Raw genomic sequence first — 22,496 nt, forward strand, 5'->3', positions numbered from 1 at the left:
AAAATAAACGACTTAAATTGATTTTTTTGTCATTATTTTGCTTATTAACGCCTAATGTTTATTTTATTAATTTTATATTTGCTTTAAAAAATATAATTATTGTGAAATAAAGATGACCTTAAAAGAATATCTAATAATCAGCTTTATTATCTCTCAACTTACATATGCTTTTTGCAATTTGTAAAATAGGCATGAAGTGAATTAAATACTTTTTTGCTTTATCAATAGAATATTAGAAAAGTTGCTACTTGTATTTGTTTACGTTGTAACAAATGAAGGAAATGAGATTTACAAGATTTTTATACATACTATTATTGCTATCTCTTCAAATTTTAACTGTAATTTCTAGGAGTCATCGTTTAGTACTAAATGTAAGTTAATAAACTTGATAACAAAATTTGAATTATTTCAATTATTAATTTTATTATTTAAGAAATGTGCCATCAATTGTAATGTCAATCAGGAGGTCAGACATCAAATTTGTAACTTCGATAAACTTATCACGTTAAATTAAACTTTAAATTTCCAAATGATGAAACTGTTTATTTTCGTTGGATTTTCCCTTGTCAGTGTTCCAAAAAGATACTTTTTTAATTTAAAAATGAAGAATGGCAATATTTCTAACATGTGGAACAAAATTTGAATTCATCCACTTATATTATATTTCTTGTATATTTAAATATTGTTTCTGTTTTGTTTGACATGATCACATACATATTATGTTTGAAGAACTGCAAATATCTTAAGATGTATCTATTTTATTTAGTGCTATTTTTTGTAAAGACATGCTTTAGTGCACATGTTTGTTAATGGTTTTAAATTTTAACCTCTGTCTACTTCAAAAAATTAAATAGTTGTATAATCTGTGCAATTTATTTATTTCTGAAAATTTTTGAACATTTTACAACATAAGAAATTTTGAATAAACATTTGTATTAAATGGTTTTTGAAAATTTATTCAGCTATTTAGTTTTAATATATTGCTTGATTTTTGTCTCATTCAGTTAATGTAGACATAAAATTTATCTTAAACGTATACAGTATTTTTATTCATAGATTTTAATAAATTGAAGTATATTTTATCTAAATATTTATAAAATACTGGGGTGTAGTAAAAGTTCTATAAATATAAATAAGATGTTTATTGAACAGTCTAACTTCCCCATTTTTTTGTTATTGAGAATGTATACTAAGAGATATAGCATTTAATATTAATTACATGAAAATTTGATATCTATTTTTCCTAATATTTAGAGATTTTTGGTATGATCAGCAGACTTATATGGATAGACTGAGATCTCTGAAATATCACATCTTAGAATATTTATTGTAACAAATGGTTGTTACTGTAAACATTCTCTGACGATGTCAGAACTTTTTAAGACAATTGTTTTTATTAAAATTTGATATAAAGAAGAAACTGATGATAAATGTATCTGTGTTGAAATGATATCAATTGTTTATCATCACATTATAATGAAAGTTTTGCTGTAAAAAAGGAGAGAAAATTCAGTTAAAAGAAAGCTCTTATGAAATGCTGAAAATGTTATGCCTATCTTAGTTATTGTGATTAATGTAATTTCATTAGTATTTATTTTGGGAATATGAAAAATAACAAAAGTAAATATGTCTTATCTATTTCATTTAGTTTTATCCAATGAGCATGAATTGACTCTTACAATGAGGAAATGGTTTGAAAATCTGAATTTTGAGACTTATAATAGTCATATTTATCATAGCTGTCAAACATATATATTATATATGCTTGATATAGAAGTTCTTATTGTAGTGTATATGTTTAGATAATATCATAAATTTTATTGGATATCTTGTTGAGAATTATAAATTACATGTTTAAAGTTTTTTTTTTTTTTTTTTTGCTGTAATATATGTTAAAGCATGAATAAATTCGTGTAATTTATAATTCACAACAAGATATCCAATTTTTAATGATAGTTTATTATGGAGAGCTTTTACTTTTTTCTCAGAATTTTTGTTATCTGTTGTAAAATATATTTGAGATATTTACATTATTTTTGTGCATCTTATTCAATAAAAACTACTAAAACTATTATCTGAAGCATCATATATTTATCATTTTACCTGGCTTTGCAGATATCAATGCTCGTGAACTATTTTCTTGAGATCTTTTATTTCCGTAGCTACATTAATAATAAAATTTTTAATTTCAAATTTTGACTGAAATGTAACTTATATTATTTTATAATCCTATGCTTTCAATGTGCTTTGTACTCCAGTGCTTACTGTCTGTCTTGAAGTCTGTTTATGAATAGAAAGATGGGTACTTTGGTATTATCCTGTCAACTATTTTACCAAACCCAATATTATCGCCAAAAGGTAGCTTCTGTGGCAATAACTACATTGCTTTTCATTATGATAGTGACGAAGGATTGCCGCATTTTCGCGAGCACTGATAGGTCAACGAGATAATTCCAAAGAACCGAAAAATGTCTAGAAAGTGCATAAAAAGAGTAAAATAATTCATTCACCATGTGAGGGTTTAATTTTATTTATCTTTTTTAATTCTCATATGTTTTATTTTTTACTAATATTTTAGAAGGCTTTTTATTATTGTTGCAATAAAAAAATTATTGTAGTAAATTAAAGAGGTAAACTTCAGGCATAAGGAACATTTATATTTCATTGAATTGTAATGATTTGAATTTCATTACAATAATGAAATGTGTTGTTGTAAAATGTATTTAAAAATATTTTTAAAATGCCATTAAAATTAAGGAAAAAAAATCAGCGGTGACTAAATTGGTGTCCAAGAAAAGACAGTTATATTAATTTTCAAAAGGTGTAAAAATAATTTTTTTTTTCTATTTTTGAAAGTTATCAAAATAAAATGCAAACATTCCACTTAATTTTTAATTAATTTAAATTTTAAGAAGGTAACTATCAAATGCACATTCCTGTCCTCCAAAGTATGTTAGTTCTAAATATCATAATTATAGGTCTAATGATAATGATAGGTCTAATTCTTTTAGAAGAATGTCTACACAGACACTTATTCTTCTTTATTACTAGAGATTAACTAACATTTTTTCTTCCATACATAAGTTTATGCACATTAAATTTGTAATCATATTTTTGGACGAGGATTCTTTTCTCTCTTTCTAATTAAGATTTTGTTACCATGGAATGAAATTATTAATGAAAATATTTAAATAGTTTCTTAAAAATTCTTGAAAGGCTACAAGAAGAATCACAAATTAACATTCAGATCATAATTATAAATTATAATTATAATAAATCATAATTATAATAAACAGTATAATGAAGCCATAAATTATACATAATCAGCATTATTATTATTAAACAGAGTTGTCATCAGTTAATGAGTTATTTTTCTAATTAAAATAAGAGACGGGAAGCAGTTGAAGATACTGTCTTCTATATTAGAAAAAAATTATGTCTGTCCAGCTCAGTCTTAGATGAAAAATATTATTATTTAAAATCTTGCCTCCTCCTTCGAAAAAAAATGCTGAAATTAAACTAAAATGAAAATTTTGGAAGGATTTTTTTTTCTTGCTATGATGCTTTTTATACTTCAAGGAGTATAAAATTCTATTGATGATGTTTTATACATTTTGTAAGGAGTATTGGAATTTGTTAGTGTTACTAATTTTTTATTGTAATTTAGAAAATATTTGTTAGGATACATGTTTTATATAAATTAATTACTACTAAGAAGTTATTGAATAATTTCTTGAATATTTATAGAAAGTCATTTAATGGTTAGTAGTTATTATGAAATCAAAAACAATATATAAAAGTTGTTAGGACATTGTTTTATGTGTAGTTGTGGGCATAGAAAGATCATATTGTAATGATTAATTTTCCTTACCCTTTCATAATAATAAAAATTTTCATTCTTCAAGATTTATTATGAAGATGCTTACTTACTATCTATTTTATGCATATTATTTCAGAATGATGTTAGAAGCTATTTTCGAATATCTACCTTTGGCTTCTTGGCTGGTGGAAAGCTTGAAGTGCATTTACAATACTTGACATTTTCTCCAAAGTACAATCCAAAGGTAACTTTTAGGCTATTTTTCCAACATCTATTCTTTAACATATATATACCCCCCCCCCCCAAAAAAAAAAGAAAAAGGTAATGCTTTTGAAGTTTTTTTACGTTTTATCATTCAAAACATTTCATAATGAGAGGATGATACATTTATTAACTCTTGCTGATGGAAAAGTGTTACATTTGGTGCAATATTTTTATTATTGTTAAAAAGAAAAAAAATATATGAAATTAATTTTGAAAAAATTTATTCGAGAATTTTAGAACTGCATCTTATTCTGGGGCATTTTCTTTATTTTAGCTTGGACTAACACTTACAAAAACTGTCAGTGATAGCATAACTCCATATATGGTAAGTATTTTTGAATTTTTAAACTCATTTTCCATGTAAAATTAAATTTTACTTTATTAGCATTTTGCATTTTTCCTGCTACTTGTAATTTTAATTATCATTTAATGAATTGTTTTCTTTTCCTTCTTCTTTTTTTTTTTTTTTTTGCAATGCTAATTATTGTTTTTATTATTATTTTCAGGAGAGTCAACAGAACAAATGTTTTCTTGCTGATGATGCTCTAACAACTGATGGAAATGTTCAAATTGTATCATTTCTTTTAGATCTGAAAAATAATGAGTAAGCACCAATATTTAAATTTTAAATCTAATTTAAATATTTTTAGATACAAGCAAAAGTGCATCAAAATAACTAATAATTGTCCCTTAAAGTGTCATTCCTTTCCATATGGTTATTTTATTCTGGTGTAAATTTGTAAGAAAGAAGAACTGGTTCTGATAACTTAATCCTTCAAATATTGCGAGATTATCAGTCATAAATTTTTGATAGGAAAATCTCAAAAGAAATCTTATTAATTTCAAATGGCTTAATATGGCACTTTACTGGAAATAATTTCTTTATTAAGTATTTTTTAAATTTTATTTTGTATATAATATTTTTTGTTCTTAGGTAATATTAGTATTTAATTTATTAACAAATATTAATAATATTTATAATAATATTGAAACTTTAGTCCTTAATCTTTTTGTTGGTATTTTCTTTCTTGTGTATTTGCTTAATAATAATATTTATAGCCTTATAAACTACATATTTCTTATTTTGGCAGTTTGCTAATGCCATTCCCAAGGATTCAATATGTTGCTCATTCATCAACAAATATTATATTTGCCAAGTCTGATTGAATTTTTTTTAAATAACTAAATAAGAACATTTTAAGGCAAAATGATTAAATCTACTGACATATTTCTTATGAGTGTTAGGATTGTAATACTTTCATAAGTTATTCAATATGGCCTAATGAATGTTGCATTTGATGCATCATTTAAAAAAAGGTGATATCATTGAAACTTAACCCTGTGAGCCCTGACCGTCTGATATTGCTCCATTCGACAGGAGCCTAGTTCAGGTGCTTTAGGGCAGTTTTAATGAGTTCAAGGGGGTAAAGGCATTTCTCGATGAACACTCATTTAAACTCATTTAACCGCACCAAAGCATCTGCATCAGACCCTTCTCGAATGGGACACTATCGGGCAGTCAGGGTTCAAGGGTTAATATAAGTCAGTAATATTTATATATGTACAAAACCCATGGTAATGACTCTTTAGATTAATAAAACACCCTACAATGTTTTTAAGAGTTTAAGATGGGAAATTTGAGAAAAGATTATGAATTATTATGCTTGAAAAATGCAAAATGCCTGCAAAAGAGGAGAGAGGGTAATGAATTCATTATTATTAAGACTTCAGATAAATGCAGTTTATAATTAATTGATGAAAATTAAAATACACTTTCATACCATGTTTGACATTTACTTAATAGTCATTGAATAGTTGTATAGACTATTACTCTTTATATGATGTGCTTCTGAAAAAAAAAATGCAGTTTTTAGAAAGAATGATTACAAATGTCATTAAAATGTAATATTCCTGGTGTCGTTTATGTACAATTTATTAGAAAACAATAATCATTCATGAAAAGTTGTGCTCTAATCTGATGAAATAATAATAATAAAATTATTTATCAAAATGATAATTGAAATGAAAACTTGGACAGTGTCTCTATAAGAAAAAGTTAAAATAACACATGTAGTAATTATTTTAAAAACTCCCAAACAGGAAATAAAAATGCTTTTCTATTTATGTCAATGCATAATACCTTATGAATTCAAGTAAGGAAATTGCATGTAGTTGACTTATGAGGTATAAAGTATCTACCAAGCTGCACTGTCTTTTATTTGTTTATTTAATATCATTTGTATTTTTAGATACAACAAAAATAAATTAAATGGCTTTTATCTTCATACCTACTCAGATCTAGACAAAGAAAATTACAAGTTTTAAGAAAAAACAAAGCTTAAAATTTTGATGAAAAGATAGTGAAGGTATGGAAAAGAATTGAATGAATCCTTGCAAATCTTTACTAGATACTGTTTGTTAATTTGAAGAAAAAAATAGGAAAGGAAACCTCAGAATTTTTTAAACTTTTGCAACTTAACCAACATAAAAAAAAAAAAAGAATTAAACAATAAGGTATTTTAATACTGAATAATATGTAGTTTTATTTTATTTATTTATTTTTCGAATTTGCCATATTTTTTTCACAAGGTTGCTTTATACTGTGTACTTGAATATAAATCCGTTCTCTTTGAAGTCTGAAATTCTGCTATTTCTGTGTCTCCATGCTTTTACTGGAACTATGCTATGTTTACGTTAAATAAACGAGCTTATTTAATGGTTAGTAAAAAAGTATCTGACAATTATATAAAATATTATTATAGTTCTGAATTAAGAACTAATAGCGTGCTTTTTATTTTATTTGCTTTAAAGAATATTTTTAATTTAATCACTTTATTATAGAAAAATTCGTTTTTTATTGCCATAACTTTAATCAGGTAAATTATTTAAACTGAATTTTTTTGTATATAATTTATATGAATAAATCTAATTAAATGAAAAATATTTTATTAGGTTTTTATGTGAAGATATATATTATACATCATGTAATATTTTATATTCAGACTGTTTATTTTTATTTTTTTTTATTTTAGGCTTCTAGTTAACTGCAGTGCTTTGTTACCTTTTCTTGAAATAAAATCAAATTTTACTGATTCTGAAAAGTTACAACCTCAAAAAGAAATCAGTCATCAAATAAGTGAAGTTCACAATATGATTAAACAGAAGCGTTCTATTAATGAAAATGATACTATAAAAGGTATATTGATGATACTAAATTTATTTCTGTATGATGTTTTAATTGATTATAAATTGCTTATCACTAATTTTTTATTGTTTATATTTTTTTCTTTATACTATTTTTCCTTATTAAGGATTTCAACATGATATACAAATTATTCTTTTCACGGGCTGAATTAATATGCAGAATGGAAATTATGGTAACTTAAATAGTTTTTATAATGACCTTTAAATAATGCTTTTGAAGTTTCACCAAACAAATTTTGTAATGTTTGTGTGGTAAACATACTGTTGAAGAAAACTGGGGGGGGGGGATAATGACATGATTAAGGTTGTCCATTTCTATGTTATTGATTATTGCTGACATAGCAATTCATATTCATATGTAAATAATTTTTTTATATAAATCGTATTGTTTATTTTGCATATATTACCTTTTATTAGTAAATTTAGTTATTTCTTTAATTATATGTAAAAAAAAAAAGCATGCCACTCTTAAAAAAAAAAAAGAAAAAAAAACATTTCTAGTTGGAAAATAATTAATGAACATTTGCTTATTGAACATTAATATTCAAAATAATAGTTTTTCTGGTGCTCTCAAAGTACATTTCCATAAATCAGAAATGTATTCTAAGAACTTTTCAAATCTCATGAGTTTTATATGGTAAAGTTACTTTATGCAGAATAGTAGCTTCTTAATTTATATTACATTTCTTAATAAAAAGACTGTTGATTCTGAATTTTAATCCAGCCATAAATAATAGTTATTGTAGTATTTTTATTAATTTGAAGATTGCTGATAAAAATAAAGTGTAAGAGAATTGATTTGTTTTGTTAAATTATCTCTGATTCTGCCCCTCCCCCTTATTAATGGTATTTCAGCTATATTTTAAATTATTACTTTTTCAATTATTGGATGAAAAAAAAAATTGTCTTAATATTAACAATATTTCAAGGCACCCTTTTCTCTGTAAGCTATTCACTAGGATAAGTATTTGAAAGAAAAAAAATATTTAAAAAATTGCTGTTATTTCAAATATTAATATGTTGAGTTTTTATATGTAAATATTATTTATTATATTATTGAACTGAATATCATTTTCTTTAATGAGCAAAATGAATTTCATAGTATATGTGTAATTTTATGTTCAGAACAAGAAAATAAAGAAAAAAAGCCTTTGAATCCTGAAAATAAAAGTGAAAGCAAAGTAACAGAATCTTCTCCAAAAGATGAAAGTTCTGTTAAAGAGAAGCAAGAAACCAGTAATATAATAAACTCCCCTAATACTTGTGGTTCCTTCAAAATACCTTTCAAGAGTGAAATAAGTGGACAAAGAAGAAAGATAACGGATCTTAAAGTAAATAAATGTAATTTTTATTTTAAATTATTTAACTCGAGAATTTGTAGTAAGAAAATTTGATGTGATAATATATTTCTGTTTTAGTTTATTGTTGATATGAAGAATGAAGAAGCAGTTGGATTATACAGTCTTTACTTTCATAATTGCGCAAAAAATGACCAGTTACTCCTGCCTGTTAATTTGTCTGTAAGTTTTTGTTTTTTCAAATTTTGAACAAAATGTTTAAAATTCACTGTATGATGAAGGAATTGATTCAGAACTATGTTTACAAACATAATATGCAAAATCTTTTCAAAAATACCTTAAATTTTTACTTATTTCTTTACTACTCCTGGAAAAACATAAACACATATATGATGTTTCTGATCAGGTTCTAACTAGTTCAATAGTATTAAAAATAAGAAACATTCTTTAATTTCAATCTGTGATATAGCTTCAGCCTATTACAAATTAAAACATAGGATTTTTCTGTATTCAAATCAATTGCAAAGAAGGAGGCAAGAGACCTGAATCTGTACTAAATAATCAAAAACAATTTTAGAGAGGGAAAAAATGTCCTACATTTTGGAAATCCCCACCTTTATGGATTTAAACATTGTGCATGTTGTGCAAGTTGATGATTCTCCTCACTCAACAAATGGTCTCAAAAATATTCATGAAATCAAATCGCCACATGTATGTAAATGGCATCTCAGAATATATGTTAATAGATGACATCCAGAATAACAAAACGGATAATGGAATAGTCTAATTTACTATAAAAAATGCCATATATATTAATCTCGACAGAATCTTTGATAAAACACATATAGTTATTAAAAAAAAAAAACTTTCTGAAAAATTTACCCTGAAACAAAAACTTTAAAAAAAATGCCTATTTCAATTAATTGATTTTTAAATCTTTTATAATTCTACTTTACATTTGTTCTTGATAGTTGCTTGAATAGACGGCTATAAAAAACAAATCGATTCCCCATTCCCATTGTTTATTACCATAATTAGTTGGTTTATCGTAGTTCACCTTTGGTTCAAATTTTTAGATTCTGTGAATTTTAATTGATTTTTTCTTATTTTCGGGAGAAATGGCATCATTTTTTCACTATTGTATTTCATGGTATTTTGACAACTATAACAGATTTGTTTTTATTAAATAAGGAGTTTTATGATGTCCAATACTAATTGTAAATATTTTTAAATTTTAACAGTTTCTGTGTTTGTCTGTACATCCATCAAATGTATGGCATATACTAGTAAAACCTTATACCAATCTGCTAAACTTTCCACTATTCAAATTAGTTGGCATTACATACTGTTTATTAGCCAAGTATCCATTATGCAGATAAGAATGAAAAAAAAACTTTTATGCTTTTAAATGTTGCATATTTTATTATATGCTGAATAAATATTGCATATATTATTATTAAACTAAATTGTTCTGTTAATTATTCATTATTTGCACATTATAAAATAAGTTGTAATTACTTTTTTTCACTGTGAGAATTTTGAAATATTTTAAATAATGATATTTTTAATACTTTCAAAATTAATTTTTTATGATTTCATTTCTTTGTATTTATATGTATTCAAGCCTGATGAATTAGTTTTTAATTGTGTAATTAACATTGTCTTTGATAGTTAATATAACTTATATGTAATTGAGATTAACTATATTAGGTTAAACAACCATTTAAGACTATTAGATTTTATCACTTACATATAAATATGCTATTTCAGTTGCTGTTTATTAACAGTGTATATTTAGTTTTATTAATAATGAACATTTTATTTTAATAATTAATATCTTGTGCATTGTTTTAACTTCTATGAATTCAGACAAAGTGACAAAAGAATATATTTAAACTTATTTTTTTTAAATTTTTTGTCAATAATAATAAAAATAATAAAAGGAATAATTTTAAAATTTAATATATTAACAAGATAATTTCTTCTTGTTTTATAAAATGCATATTCTTAAACTAAAACTTTTAACCCTCTTTGTCCTCATTCCACTTAATAAACTTTACAAATTATGGAGAAAAAGCAAACATAACATTTTTGTCTAAGTTTTAATTTATAGTTTATGTCTGAATTTTATTTTATTTATTATTTCATTTAGCTATATATATATATATATATATATATATATATATATTCTGTTTGTAATGCTATCTTTTTTATTATATTTTTTAGATTGCTATTATTGAAACTAATGTCAAGAATTATCTTTCTGCTGGTGAAATGCCCTTGCCAAACCTTTATTTTATGATGTCATTTATCTTTTTCATCTCAGGCTGTGTGTGGATTGGTGTGTTAAGAAGGAAGAAGTATGTCAATATATTTCTCATTTGTGTATACCTTATAACATATTTTTAAATCAGATCATTATGCAAATCATAATCATTATGTAATGATTAATTTACTTGCTGAATATACTTTTTTAAAAAGCAGATATGTTTTTAAAATAAATTGAATTGATCTTTAAATCAAATTGCAATTTATTTTCAGAGAAGAAACATTCAAAATTCATTATCTGATGGGCTTGTTAGTATTTTTGAAGTCACTGTCTCTATTGTTTCATGGAGTATGTAACCATATTTATTGTACTATTTTCTAATATTGAATATTTGTTTCTGTTCTTATAAAAATTTGCATTTTTTTTTTTTTTTTTCTTTTTTTCTTCCAGATAAACTATCACATTATAGCTCGAGAAGGATCTCCTATAGAAGCCTGGGCTGTTTTATATTATATTACACATTTGTAAGAATCTTTTTCCATTTTTGTAAATTTAATTGTTGAAGAATTACATATGATAAAATTTTTATATCGGGTAGTCCTCCCCCCCCCCCATCCTAATAACACTAGAGTCTTTGGGGATCTATTTAGTTTTCATTTGGCAGTTGTTTCTTTTTGCTTTAATGACAGTTAGTGTTTCTAATAATGCATAGAACCATTGAGATGCTTATAGATTTTGAATAATTTCTTTTCAGGTTATAATAATAATAAATAAGTTTTAGTTTGCCCTCTATGTTTGACTACTGTAACTAGTAGTGAGGAAGATGCTTGCAATCTTTTGACTGCTAAAGATTGCATCTTATAAACAAAAAGGATACAAGTATTGATCTCTATAGGAAGGTGGTGATTGTGTAGTTAGTTTCCCAAAAATGTGTTTCTATTTTATATATGTGTAAACTGAATATATATATTTCTAAAGTCTAGTGCTATCTTTTCAGAAACATTATAACTGCTGTAATTTGATGTGCATATAATGCTAGACTTGATGGTTGATAATAATGCAGCATTTTGAGAGTATTTTTGTTTTCTATTTTGCATGTTGCTCTATGTCCTCTTATATGTAAGAACTTTTTAAAATTATAATTAAATTTATGTAAAGCTTAAGAATATAGCTCCACCATTAATTATTTGAAATATGAACAGATTAATAATTATTATGAGTTAAATATTCCTCATTCTTCAGAAATACTAAAAAAAATTTGAACTTTGTGCTTAGAAACATATTCAAAATTATGTATTTTCTGTTAGTTTTTGACATATAGTTTCTTATTCCTGTATCTATACTTTCTAGTCAAGGTTCATTTAATAAATTATAATGGTTGCTATAATTTTTTTATTTCATTTTTATCCCTTTCTTCTAAAAAGATTAATCAAAATCTTATAGGTTTGATAAACATATTAAAGTATACCTCTTAATGTATTCTGTAAATTGAATTATTATTTTTTTATTAATTCAGTTGTGTATTTTAATATATTATTGATTTAATTCAAGGTCATTTATGGTTTTTAATTATCTTTGTTGTCAAAAATGTTAATTTTGGTAATTACCAGTGAAAATTACTTTAATATTTCATATTTTTTTAATAAATTATTTTATTATAAATTTAATTTTAAAATTACTTAATTTTTATATGATCTGCTTGAAAATAACTATCTGACTGATGAATCTTTTTTATTATTTTTTAAAGACTCAAAGGTGCTTTGCTGTTCATTACCATTGTTTTGATAGGAACAGGATGGGCTTTTATAAAACATATTTTAAGTGATAAGGATAAAAAGATCTTCATGATTGTCATCCCATTGCAGGTATTAAAGTGAAAAAAAAGATTTCATCTGAATTCTAGATTTATGTAAACAATTTGCTTTTAAGTTTATTATTTTTTAATATTTTAGGTTTTGGCTAATGTTGCTAAAATTATAATGGAGGAAAGTGAAGAAGGTCAGTCTCAACACTATACATGGAGGGAAATATTCATTCTGGTTGACCTTATTTGCTGCGGAGCCATACTGTTTCCAGTTGTTTGGTATAGTTATTTATTTGTAGAATCTTTTTAAAAATATGAACCCAATTTCTATTTTCGAATTAATAACTTTTTAAAAGCCCAATCATTACTTAGTAATTGTAGAATCCTTCTATGTAGGTTATAGTTAATGCATGGATTGAACATGAACTAAGAACCAATCTCTGTTTTATTATTTTTCATTTCACTATTTCAAACTGTACTACTCCAAAGTTATATGTTTACTATATAAATTGAACCATTTGTAATCCATTATACTGCAGATTTCAAATAATACTATATTTAATTTTGGAAAATTGCTATATAAAAAATGTTTTTTCAGTGGAATCAAAAACAGCTATTCTTCTAAGTGGATCCTTTGTAAATGGTTTTTGCTTATATAACTGCATCTAATTAAAATTGTCTATCTTTCCAATATATCCTCTGAGAAATATAATAATATAAATAATGAGTATATAGATGAGAATTTGTCCTATAAGTAAACTTCCTTGATGGATGCCATGGGGTTTGAGAGGTATCTCCAATATGATGATGGAACATATTTCTCACAGGACAAGTTGAGCTGTGGCCAGTGATGATCATTTAGACTCCACCCTCAGTTACTGATTGCTGTTATAATTGCAATCATTTATTCAATCTACAGATGTTTAGTCAGAGTGGGGATAATTCTTTCATGGCTATTGTATACTAATAAATAACCGCAATTGCTTAAATTATATTATACTTATTTTTCGCCATTCAAATTTATAGTAATAAGTTGTCAAATGTCATCAAACTGTTATTGAGCTTTTTGTAAAGATATTTTATGTGAAATATATCTAGTAAATTGTATGTTTATAGTAAAGATGGCATATGACGAACATTCAGAAAATTTTCTTCACAGTCTTGCATTAACAAATGTGTACAAATACCGTATACTGATTTTTTGAATATTTTATGCATTTAGGTCAATAAGGCATCTTCAGGAAGCCTCTCAGACAGATGGGAAAGCTGCTATAAACTTAGAAAAATTGAAACTGTTCAGGCATTTTTATGTTATGGTATGCTTTGTTTTTTTTTTATAAACAGATATTACTTTCAAATTATAAAAACAAATTAAAGCATTAATTGTCTGAAAATTTAATATAGATTCTCATTATCCGTTAAATAAATAAATCTAAATAATCATAATCTATTTATTGCAGAGAACTTTTTAAAATTTATTTTTGAAGTGTATTTAATTTATTTGTTATAGAAATCCAAGGTTTATTATTATTACTGTTTTCTATCAAAAGCAGAAAATAATTGATATCACTTAACCAATTGATCACTAAATATCCATCATCTGAATCTTTACAAAATTATTTGTATTGAAAAAGAATGAAGCATTAATGATTTTTGTTGTCGAAGCCGACCTAGGATAATTTTCAGAAAATGATTTCCCATGTTTCAACGTATTTTAAGATAGCAGGTGATGAACATTTTTTCTTCTTCAAATTGTTGTAGGAGAGACTTGTTGGGCTGGCTTCCTTCTTCTAGCCAATTAAAGGGTTAAAGAAAAATATGCAAAACATATAAAATGTTGACATTTGTTTTGTTTTTTATTTATACATCTGTGTATGTACAAATTTAAAAGTATTGGTGACCTATACTATCAGTCTATGCTTTTACTATGTATTTAATATGTGGGGAAAGAAAGAAAGAAAGATTTATTTTTTTATCATTTTTTTAAGCTTGTTATTTGCCTAAAATTCAAATTTGATAAATATTATTTAATATTGTATGCAGTTTAATATTTGATTTTCTTACTCTTCTTGTGTGAAATTCCAAATATTTTCTCAAAATTTTTTGTTAATGTTTGAGAATGTTATTTTGTATGTTTTCTTTAAAAAATTGTGCATCTCTCCTCTGCACCAAATAACGTGAACATTTTTGTAATTTTTCTTTATGGTATTGGTATTGGTATTCTTTATGGAATTTGTATTAATTTTTTAATATTAATGAATTTTAAAATAAATTCCTTCAATAACTTGTTTTTCTCATCAAATGATTTTATCATATTTATCTTAACTCATCCTATTTTAACATTACAGATAGTGTGCTATATATATTTTACAAGGATTATAGTGTACTTGTTAAAGGTAAGAAAATTGGTTACATTTTAATGTATGGATATATTATTTTATTCTCTTTGTTATTATTTGAATGTCTCTAATGTTAAGTTTTTTTTTTAAATAAAATTGTTTATGAGCATTTTTTACAAGCTTTTTTTAGAATCTTTAACCATTTCTTCAATTAATCAATTTTTTAAATTTATTCCAAAAAAGCTATAAAATTTTTTTTAAAAAAATTCTACTAGATTTAAAGCATATATTTGTGCAAATTATGGGGATTATATTTATTTATATTTTGTTTACTTTCAAAGAAATTTTGTAATGAACATTGCCTTAATTATTTACATCTTTGGATTTAAACTTAGCTTTTTTTAAATATTTTTTTTTATTGATTAATGCAACTAAGAAAATATGCTCAAGAAAAACCTTATTGATGTGAGGCTCATTCTAAAAGTGAAGAACATTTTTCTCTTGACAGTTTTATTCAAGATAATGAAAGAAAATTTGTTTTGCAACAAATTTTGATGTCTTAGCTATTTTCATTTGTAGTCATGAATCGAATTCGGACCTTTGTCGTAGCACTCGACCAGCTTTATTAAGCTCTCTGCATACTAAGTTGCTGCTAAGTTATTAAACCAATCCTATGTCTCCTTTTTTAGTTCTTTGTCATTTTCATAATGATTTCTATGAAAAAAATTCTTTAATTTGGGAAAAGGATGGTAATTGTATTTTCATTAAAATTTTTAGAAAGAAATGATCTTGAAATTTTAGGGAAGAACAAGCTCAATTCATCAATAATACATTTTTTTTTTTTCAACCCTTGATTTATTTATTTTTTATTTTTTTATGGTTGGCTAGATTGTTCTTTTCCATGAATATTTGTTCATCTGTCAATAAACATGGTGCACCATTTTTGACCTGAAGTTTCTTCATTCATTAAATTTCCATAAACTTCAATTAACCTGTTTGTAAATTTTAATAATGCTGGCTTTTTTTATTTTTAATTCAGAAAGCATATTACACTATGATCATATTGGTAGAAGCATTAATTTTTATGCAATTTAAAATTATACAAATAAACGGTTAATGACTGTAGCTGATTGCTGTTTTATGTCAGACTGGAGCATGACTGAAATGTAACAGTTGGGAATATCAATGATAGTGAGGTTAGTAGGTGAAATACACTTCTCATTAGACCAAAATGTTCGTGACTTATAGAGTGACCCTTGCATATATTGGCATTATTTATTCATTGATGAATTTATATATAATTATGCTACTTGGTTCTTTTACTATGTTGATATAATCATAGATATAATTTTCAAATTGAATTAATGTTGTGCCATAAATTATTTTTATTAAGCCTTTGCTAATGATAGTTGAATGAAAGAAATTTTTAAGGATCATGCATGCTCCTTTTCATTTATCTTAAATATTTAAATAATTTTATTCTTTCATGTTTAATATAGAGATAAGAATCTTGTATTGGGACCTTCAAATCAAATATTTTAAACTTCATTTCTAAATTTTCTGTTTCTTCTAAAAAATGTTTTAATTTTAGATAACAGTGCCTTTCCAGTACGAATGGCTTGATGAAGTATTTCGTGAGGCTGCAACTTTCACATTTTTTGTTGTAACTGGAATAAATTTCCAGCCCACTGTAAGCAATCCATATTTCCGATTATCCCAAGAGGATGACATGGAAATGGATGAAGTGTAAGTAATTTATTTCTTGCTATGATGAAATAATATTATTGTAATTTTCTTAATGATTTTCATAAGATTTTAGAAAACTGATAATATCATATCAAATGGCTGCCAGATTAGTGAAAATTCATTTTTTTAAAAATGCATTTTAATATCAAATTGTTTATTACTTAAAATATTTAGAATTACTGTTCGTCAACGGATTCTGAGACGACCACATTTCGACGATTCCATCTCATTAAGGAGTGAGGCCCGGAACGTTAAGCGCATTTCCAGTATTCACCTTTGACCTTGAATTTCCCCAATTAGATACTTTTTAGTTCAATTTTTTGTCATGTGTATGTGAGTGTTGTGTTATTTCTGACTGCATTTTATTTTAGCTTAAAATTTCGTATTGATATGCATAGCCAAAAGTGATAAAAAAGCTTTCAGGAATGGTACGAAGAAAATTTTTCATAATATCATTAAATATTGTGACCAAAAAGCAGAAAACGGGGAATTAAAATATTCCTGAAAAAATTCAATAACATATAAAAAAAATCATTATTATTTTGTAAAAAAATGTAATTACCAAATTTTAAGAACAGAAATTTTGCATTTATTCTTCATAATTTAATGTTTATGTTTCTTATATTAAATAAAAATTGCCCTGGAATATTTTACTGTGCATTAGTACCTTTTTCCTTCTGTATTACTAATTATCTGTAATGTTTACGTCTCATAAAACCGCGAGTCTTCATTGTTAAATGTAAACATCTTCTTTCATCTTTCCTCTCACCCCTATTTTGTCAAATTAAACCCATCCTAACGCATGTGCAAAAGTGCAGAGTTTTGCAATCCATTGTCCAATAGTATAGTATATATAATTAATGATAAAAATCTGAGTAGCAATTTATTGTTGAATCTTGTCAAGATAAACATGTAGTGACTTTTCCCTTCCATGCTTCCCACTCTTTCTAAAAACATTGGACTGCTGGAGGGGTTGGATTAGTAAAGTTAAAGATTATTGAGAGACCACTGCGGCTGAATAATATTGAGAAAAATTCTGCTCATTTCTTATTGTAATTCATTCATTTTCCCTTCCACCATCTAATGTAAATCTTTAATTTATATCTCAAATTTAGCATATCTGTATTTCTGTAATTGGAAGCTCATTATCTTTCTCAATTTTTATTTAAGAAAGCATATTGGTATTATGATTGATTGTAGAACATTTTTGCACATCAATAGTGTATGTGCTGTGTGAAATATTGTTTATTCTCATTAAATACAGATATATAAATCTTTTGAATCTGAAAATTTCTCCAAAATGTATATTAATAGAAAATTTAAGGAATAATTTATTGCATAGCTGGACATTTTACCAAGATTTTTAATGTTCTAAGAATCAGTTATTTCTTGCAAACAATCGCTCACTTTCAAATTTATTGATATGTATACATTTAGTTTTTTTAGTCATTAATTTTTATCTTTATTTTATTCATGAATGTATTTTTTCTCCTTCAAATTCTAACTATAATGAAAAAGTTTAAATTTTGCATTTAGATTATAACTAGATCATATTGTAATAGTAGATTCCTATTCATAATTCGTGGTAAAAACCTAAATATAATATGTCATTGAATCTGAGTTGTCGAATCTTTACATGATTACAAAGAGAATGAAAATGAAAGATTACTAAGAACATTATGTTGTGCAATTTCATACATAGAAAGATTATGGGCTAGGTTCCTAATTATTATTCCTTTGTTCGTGTATGTAACAAAAAATTACTTATTTTGTCTGGCTTCTAATTAGTTTCTTTAAAAGTGCTTAAAACTGGAATCTACTAATTCAAACATAAACTAATTGTTTTTCAGGGAAATTTTCAGCTTACACATGTTTTTATTTCTTACCTGATCAGTTGTTAATGCATGATCCATTTTTGCTATATTATTATCATCAACATGTAGATAAAATATTATTTAAATCATGAATTGTAGTATATCCCTTAAAAGCTTATCATTCTAAAGCTTCCCCTCTTCATTTTAACATTTGTTTTTTTATAGCAGGTTTAGCTTTTTATAAAATGGGAGCATCAGATTTTTTGTCAATATTTTATTATCAAAGTAAAAATATTGTATGCTCCATTTTAATAGATTTAAAATAATAAAGGATTCTTCTAGGACGTTTTCAATAATAATATGCTTGATGATATGAATGAATTCTGACCAAATTTTAAGAGTAGATGAAAGTCATACAAAAATAAATTTTACATAGGAATGTAGCTTACTTTACTGCAAACATATAAACAGTTTATGATTGGACATGTGCTGGAAGTCTTTATGATAAGTTTACTGTTGCTCATTCATTTCTATTTGTTGCCTTATTCACTATATACTTATCCACTTCTATTGAGATAGTTAAATAACAATGTTTTCTCTTGCTAAATCATTGGTTGGTGTAGTTATGGATTGTGTTGCATTATAATTTTGGGCAAAATATGCATACATGATGATTCTTCCTAAATGTCTGTTTAAAAAAATAAAATCAGTTATTTTAATTTACCAGACTTATTTGTGAATCTTATTTTATATGTATGCATCTTTAATAACATATATGCCAGAATGAGTTATCAAATATGCAATTCCTAGGGTCTCTGCAACAAGGGTCCCCCAATCATTTCAGTTTTTTTAAAAAAGTTTCCTTTATTTTTAGGTTATTCCAATTTTAAATCTATGCTTGACTTATAAGGACCATATACTCAATAATACTGATATTAAAATCAAGTACCATTTAAATTTATTGTTATTAAAAAGTTAAAGTTATACCTATGATTTTTTAAAATTTTTTTCAATTGACTGACTGAATTATAAATGAATAGGCTTGGAAAAATACTTTAGTTGCATTAAAAATGTTTTGTAATTGTTTTTATCATTTTCTTGTTTGAAATATAAATTTAAAAAAAAATTATATACAAAATAGTGAAATAGCTCCTTTTGAAAGTAATCTGCAATTAAATATTTAATTATCATTTATTATAATACTTGTTATTAAAAAAACTGCTTACATAGATATTAAACTAAAATTAATATTTAATCAAATCTATATTTGGTAGGGGAAAGAAAGCCCTGAAATTTGCATTGCTTTAAGAGCTCCTACGAAACGTAATATGGCTTTGCATATGTACATGCATAGATATATCTGTGCGATTAGAAAGTTATGATAATAGAGAATTAATATTACAATGTTTCATTATTGCTATTATTTTCTATTTAGATTTCCTTTCTACATAGTATCTTATTTCTTTTAGCATTACTCAAACAGGATTCACTGAAAATGTCTCAAAAACTGTGAGGTCAAGAGAAAATGCTAGTCAGAACGAGGAAGGCACAGCTACAAAACGTGAAAGTAGTCATGAATACGATTAATTTGAACTATACCTTTGAAAAAGTGCTGAGATTATTTAATTGCGTTCCTTCATTTCTTTCCTTGCTATTTATGAATTGTGATGTCATCTTATTTTGTCATAAGATATGTACTTATTTGTGTACATTTCATGGATCTCATGATGATTTGCTATTTTGAATGAATTGCTGTAAGCTCTCAATTTAAATTGCTAGTAGATCATATTAACAGTATATATTTTTGATAGAATAGTTCCAATTTTACTGTAATTAGTGAAATTTTCTAGAAGCATTACTTTGCATTATTACTTAGATGTGTAAATTATTTTTAAAAATTGTTTTTGATATTTCACTTTGTGAACTGTGTTCCTAAAAGATATTGAAGAATCAATCAATCAATCAGTTACTTTAAACGGAATTACACTTACGTATATTATATAAAATTGTGTATACATTAAATTAAAATGTATGCTTTGTAAAGATGTCATTTTTTATTAATACTTAAAAAATTACATGTATAAATAAAACAATTGCAGTTTTGAAGACTTCTTTTTTGTCCCTTTTTCTTGCAAAAACAACCCCTTTTACACTATTTGTATATAAAAAAGAGTAGCATTAAAGAAATTCAAAATTAATTTTTTTAAAGCTTTGATTTTTTTTTTTTTTTTGTTGAAAATTCTGAAGTATATATATAAATGCCATAAGAAAGTTTTCTTTTTGTAATTGGTATTAGCATTTTAAGAAGTCCTACTCTTTGTATATAAATACATTTGTGTGATAGACTAATGAAAGTTACTGGATTATTGATTTATGTGGATTTGATGACTTAAAGATTATAAAAAATCTAATCACTGTATTCTTTTTCATATTATAAGGTTAAATTTTTATTATTGAACATCAATTTTTATTTCATAAAATTTAACATGCATTTTGGTAAATATTTAGCAAGTTACATGGATGGTTTTTTTTTTTTTATTACACTTTGATGTTTGATAACTTTGTTACTGTTTTGTGGAGCCCATTGTCTTATAAATCACAAATTATTACTTGCAATTTCTGACCAGTAAAACAAATTTTGAAGGTGAGAAAAACTATAGTGTGCTACATCAGTAGCACACTATACTTTTTCTACAACAGACACTAACATCAAAGTGTTAGGAGAATTTTAAATAATTAAATAAGCATTATTTAGGCTCAAAAAATGTACAGCAGTATTTTTTTAAAGGTTTTTTGTCCTCCCCTCAAACCTCTTTTATATGGAGGAGATGCTTTTTAATATAATTTTCAAAAGGATATATGTTTTCTTAATCTTTGTTATAAAGTGTAATTTTTGGAATAGTGTTTTTATTTACTGTTGATAAATATGAATTATTTTGTAACAAGTTTTTAAGAAATTTTTAATTTATTATTGTTTATAAATCAATTATTTCCATAGTTATTTTTGTGCCATTCATGTACGAAATCATTTTCTTCTTTTAATAAAATATGGTGTTTCATTTTATTTTATTTGAGAGCATAATGCTTTTTTTCTCCTTCCGTATTTGACATGTTACCTGGTTTTATAATGATATAGTGTAGTATAATAAAAGTATCTAAAAAATAGGCAGAAAATACCTTGTATATTAAAAAGTTAGATAACTTAAAAGGACTAATGTCATTCAATAAATAAAAAATTTGCCACATTATGTTAAATATGCTTGACTTATATATATATATTCTTTAAAAAAATAGGCAGCTTATATAATTGTATATTCTATTTATGATAAGGATAAGATTTTTGTTTCAGTAAAGAGAATGTTTTGAAGGAAATTATGGAAATTGATAACTTAGTCTTATGAGAATAAGCTTCCAATAACAATTGTTAAATGGCAGTATAGACAAAAAAAAAAAAAAAAAACTTTTATAGAATTATTGATGATAATGCCATTTTAGAACAAAACTAAAAAGAAATGAATGAATGCACTGCTATCTTTTGTTATAAGATGTTGGCTTGGCAAACTCTAATAAAAGCTCTGATGTACTTTTAGAGGATTTTGTCGATCTATATTAGTAATAATGAGTGGCCATTAAGTCTTTTCATGGTTGAAAGTAGAACTTGAAAAACTTAAAGTAGTACAAAACTATAGTAAATATTGTACAAAAAATATATATAATGTCAAACTTGAAAGCCTTAAACGTACATGGTTATATGAGTAACAAAAATCGGTTATAAAGGTTGAGAAAACTGTCAGATCTTGGTCACATTAGACATTTTCTGCATTTAATTTTTTTTGCCATCTTAGCAATGCTTTGGTCATATGTGATTTTTTTAAAAGTTTTTTATTATTACACATCCATTTACTTTACTACAGTCTGACAATTCAGTGACAACTAAT

The 22,496-nt window shown here is 25.1% G+C and overlaps 1 protein-coding gene across 1 annotated transcript; it reads left to right on the forward strand.

The window, feature by feature from the left end:
- Positions 1-212: 212 nt before the first annotated feature.
- LOC129971647 (protein GPR107-like) lies at positions 213-21,622 on the forward strand. The gene is made up of 16 exons (XM_056085598.1): positions 213-371; positions 3,957-4,064; positions 4,359-4,409; positions 4,591-4,688; positions 7,117-7,280; positions 8,414-8,619; positions 8,707-8,808; positions 10,813-10,946; positions 11,128-11,203; positions 11,306-11,379; positions 12,603-12,720; positions 12,808-12,938; positions 13,882-13,975; positions 15,008-15,055; positions 16,590-16,744; positions 20,028-21,622. The coding sequence occupies exons 1-16, from the start codon at positions 273-275 to the stop codon at positions 20,143-20,145; spliced, it is 1,776 nt and encodes a 591-aa protein (XP_055941573.1). The 5' UTR covers positions 213-272; the 3' UTR covers positions 20,146-21,622.
- The last annotated feature ends 874 nt before the right edge of the window (positions 21,623-22,496 follow it).

This window comes from Argiope bruennichi, chromosome 6 (assembly GCF_947563725.1).
Source record: "Argiope bruennichi chromosome 6, qqArgBrue1.1, whole genome shotgun sequence".
NCBI classification, from domain to species: domain Eukaryota; kingdom Metazoa; phylum Arthropoda; class Arachnida; order Araneae; family Araneidae; genus Argiope; species Argiope bruennichi.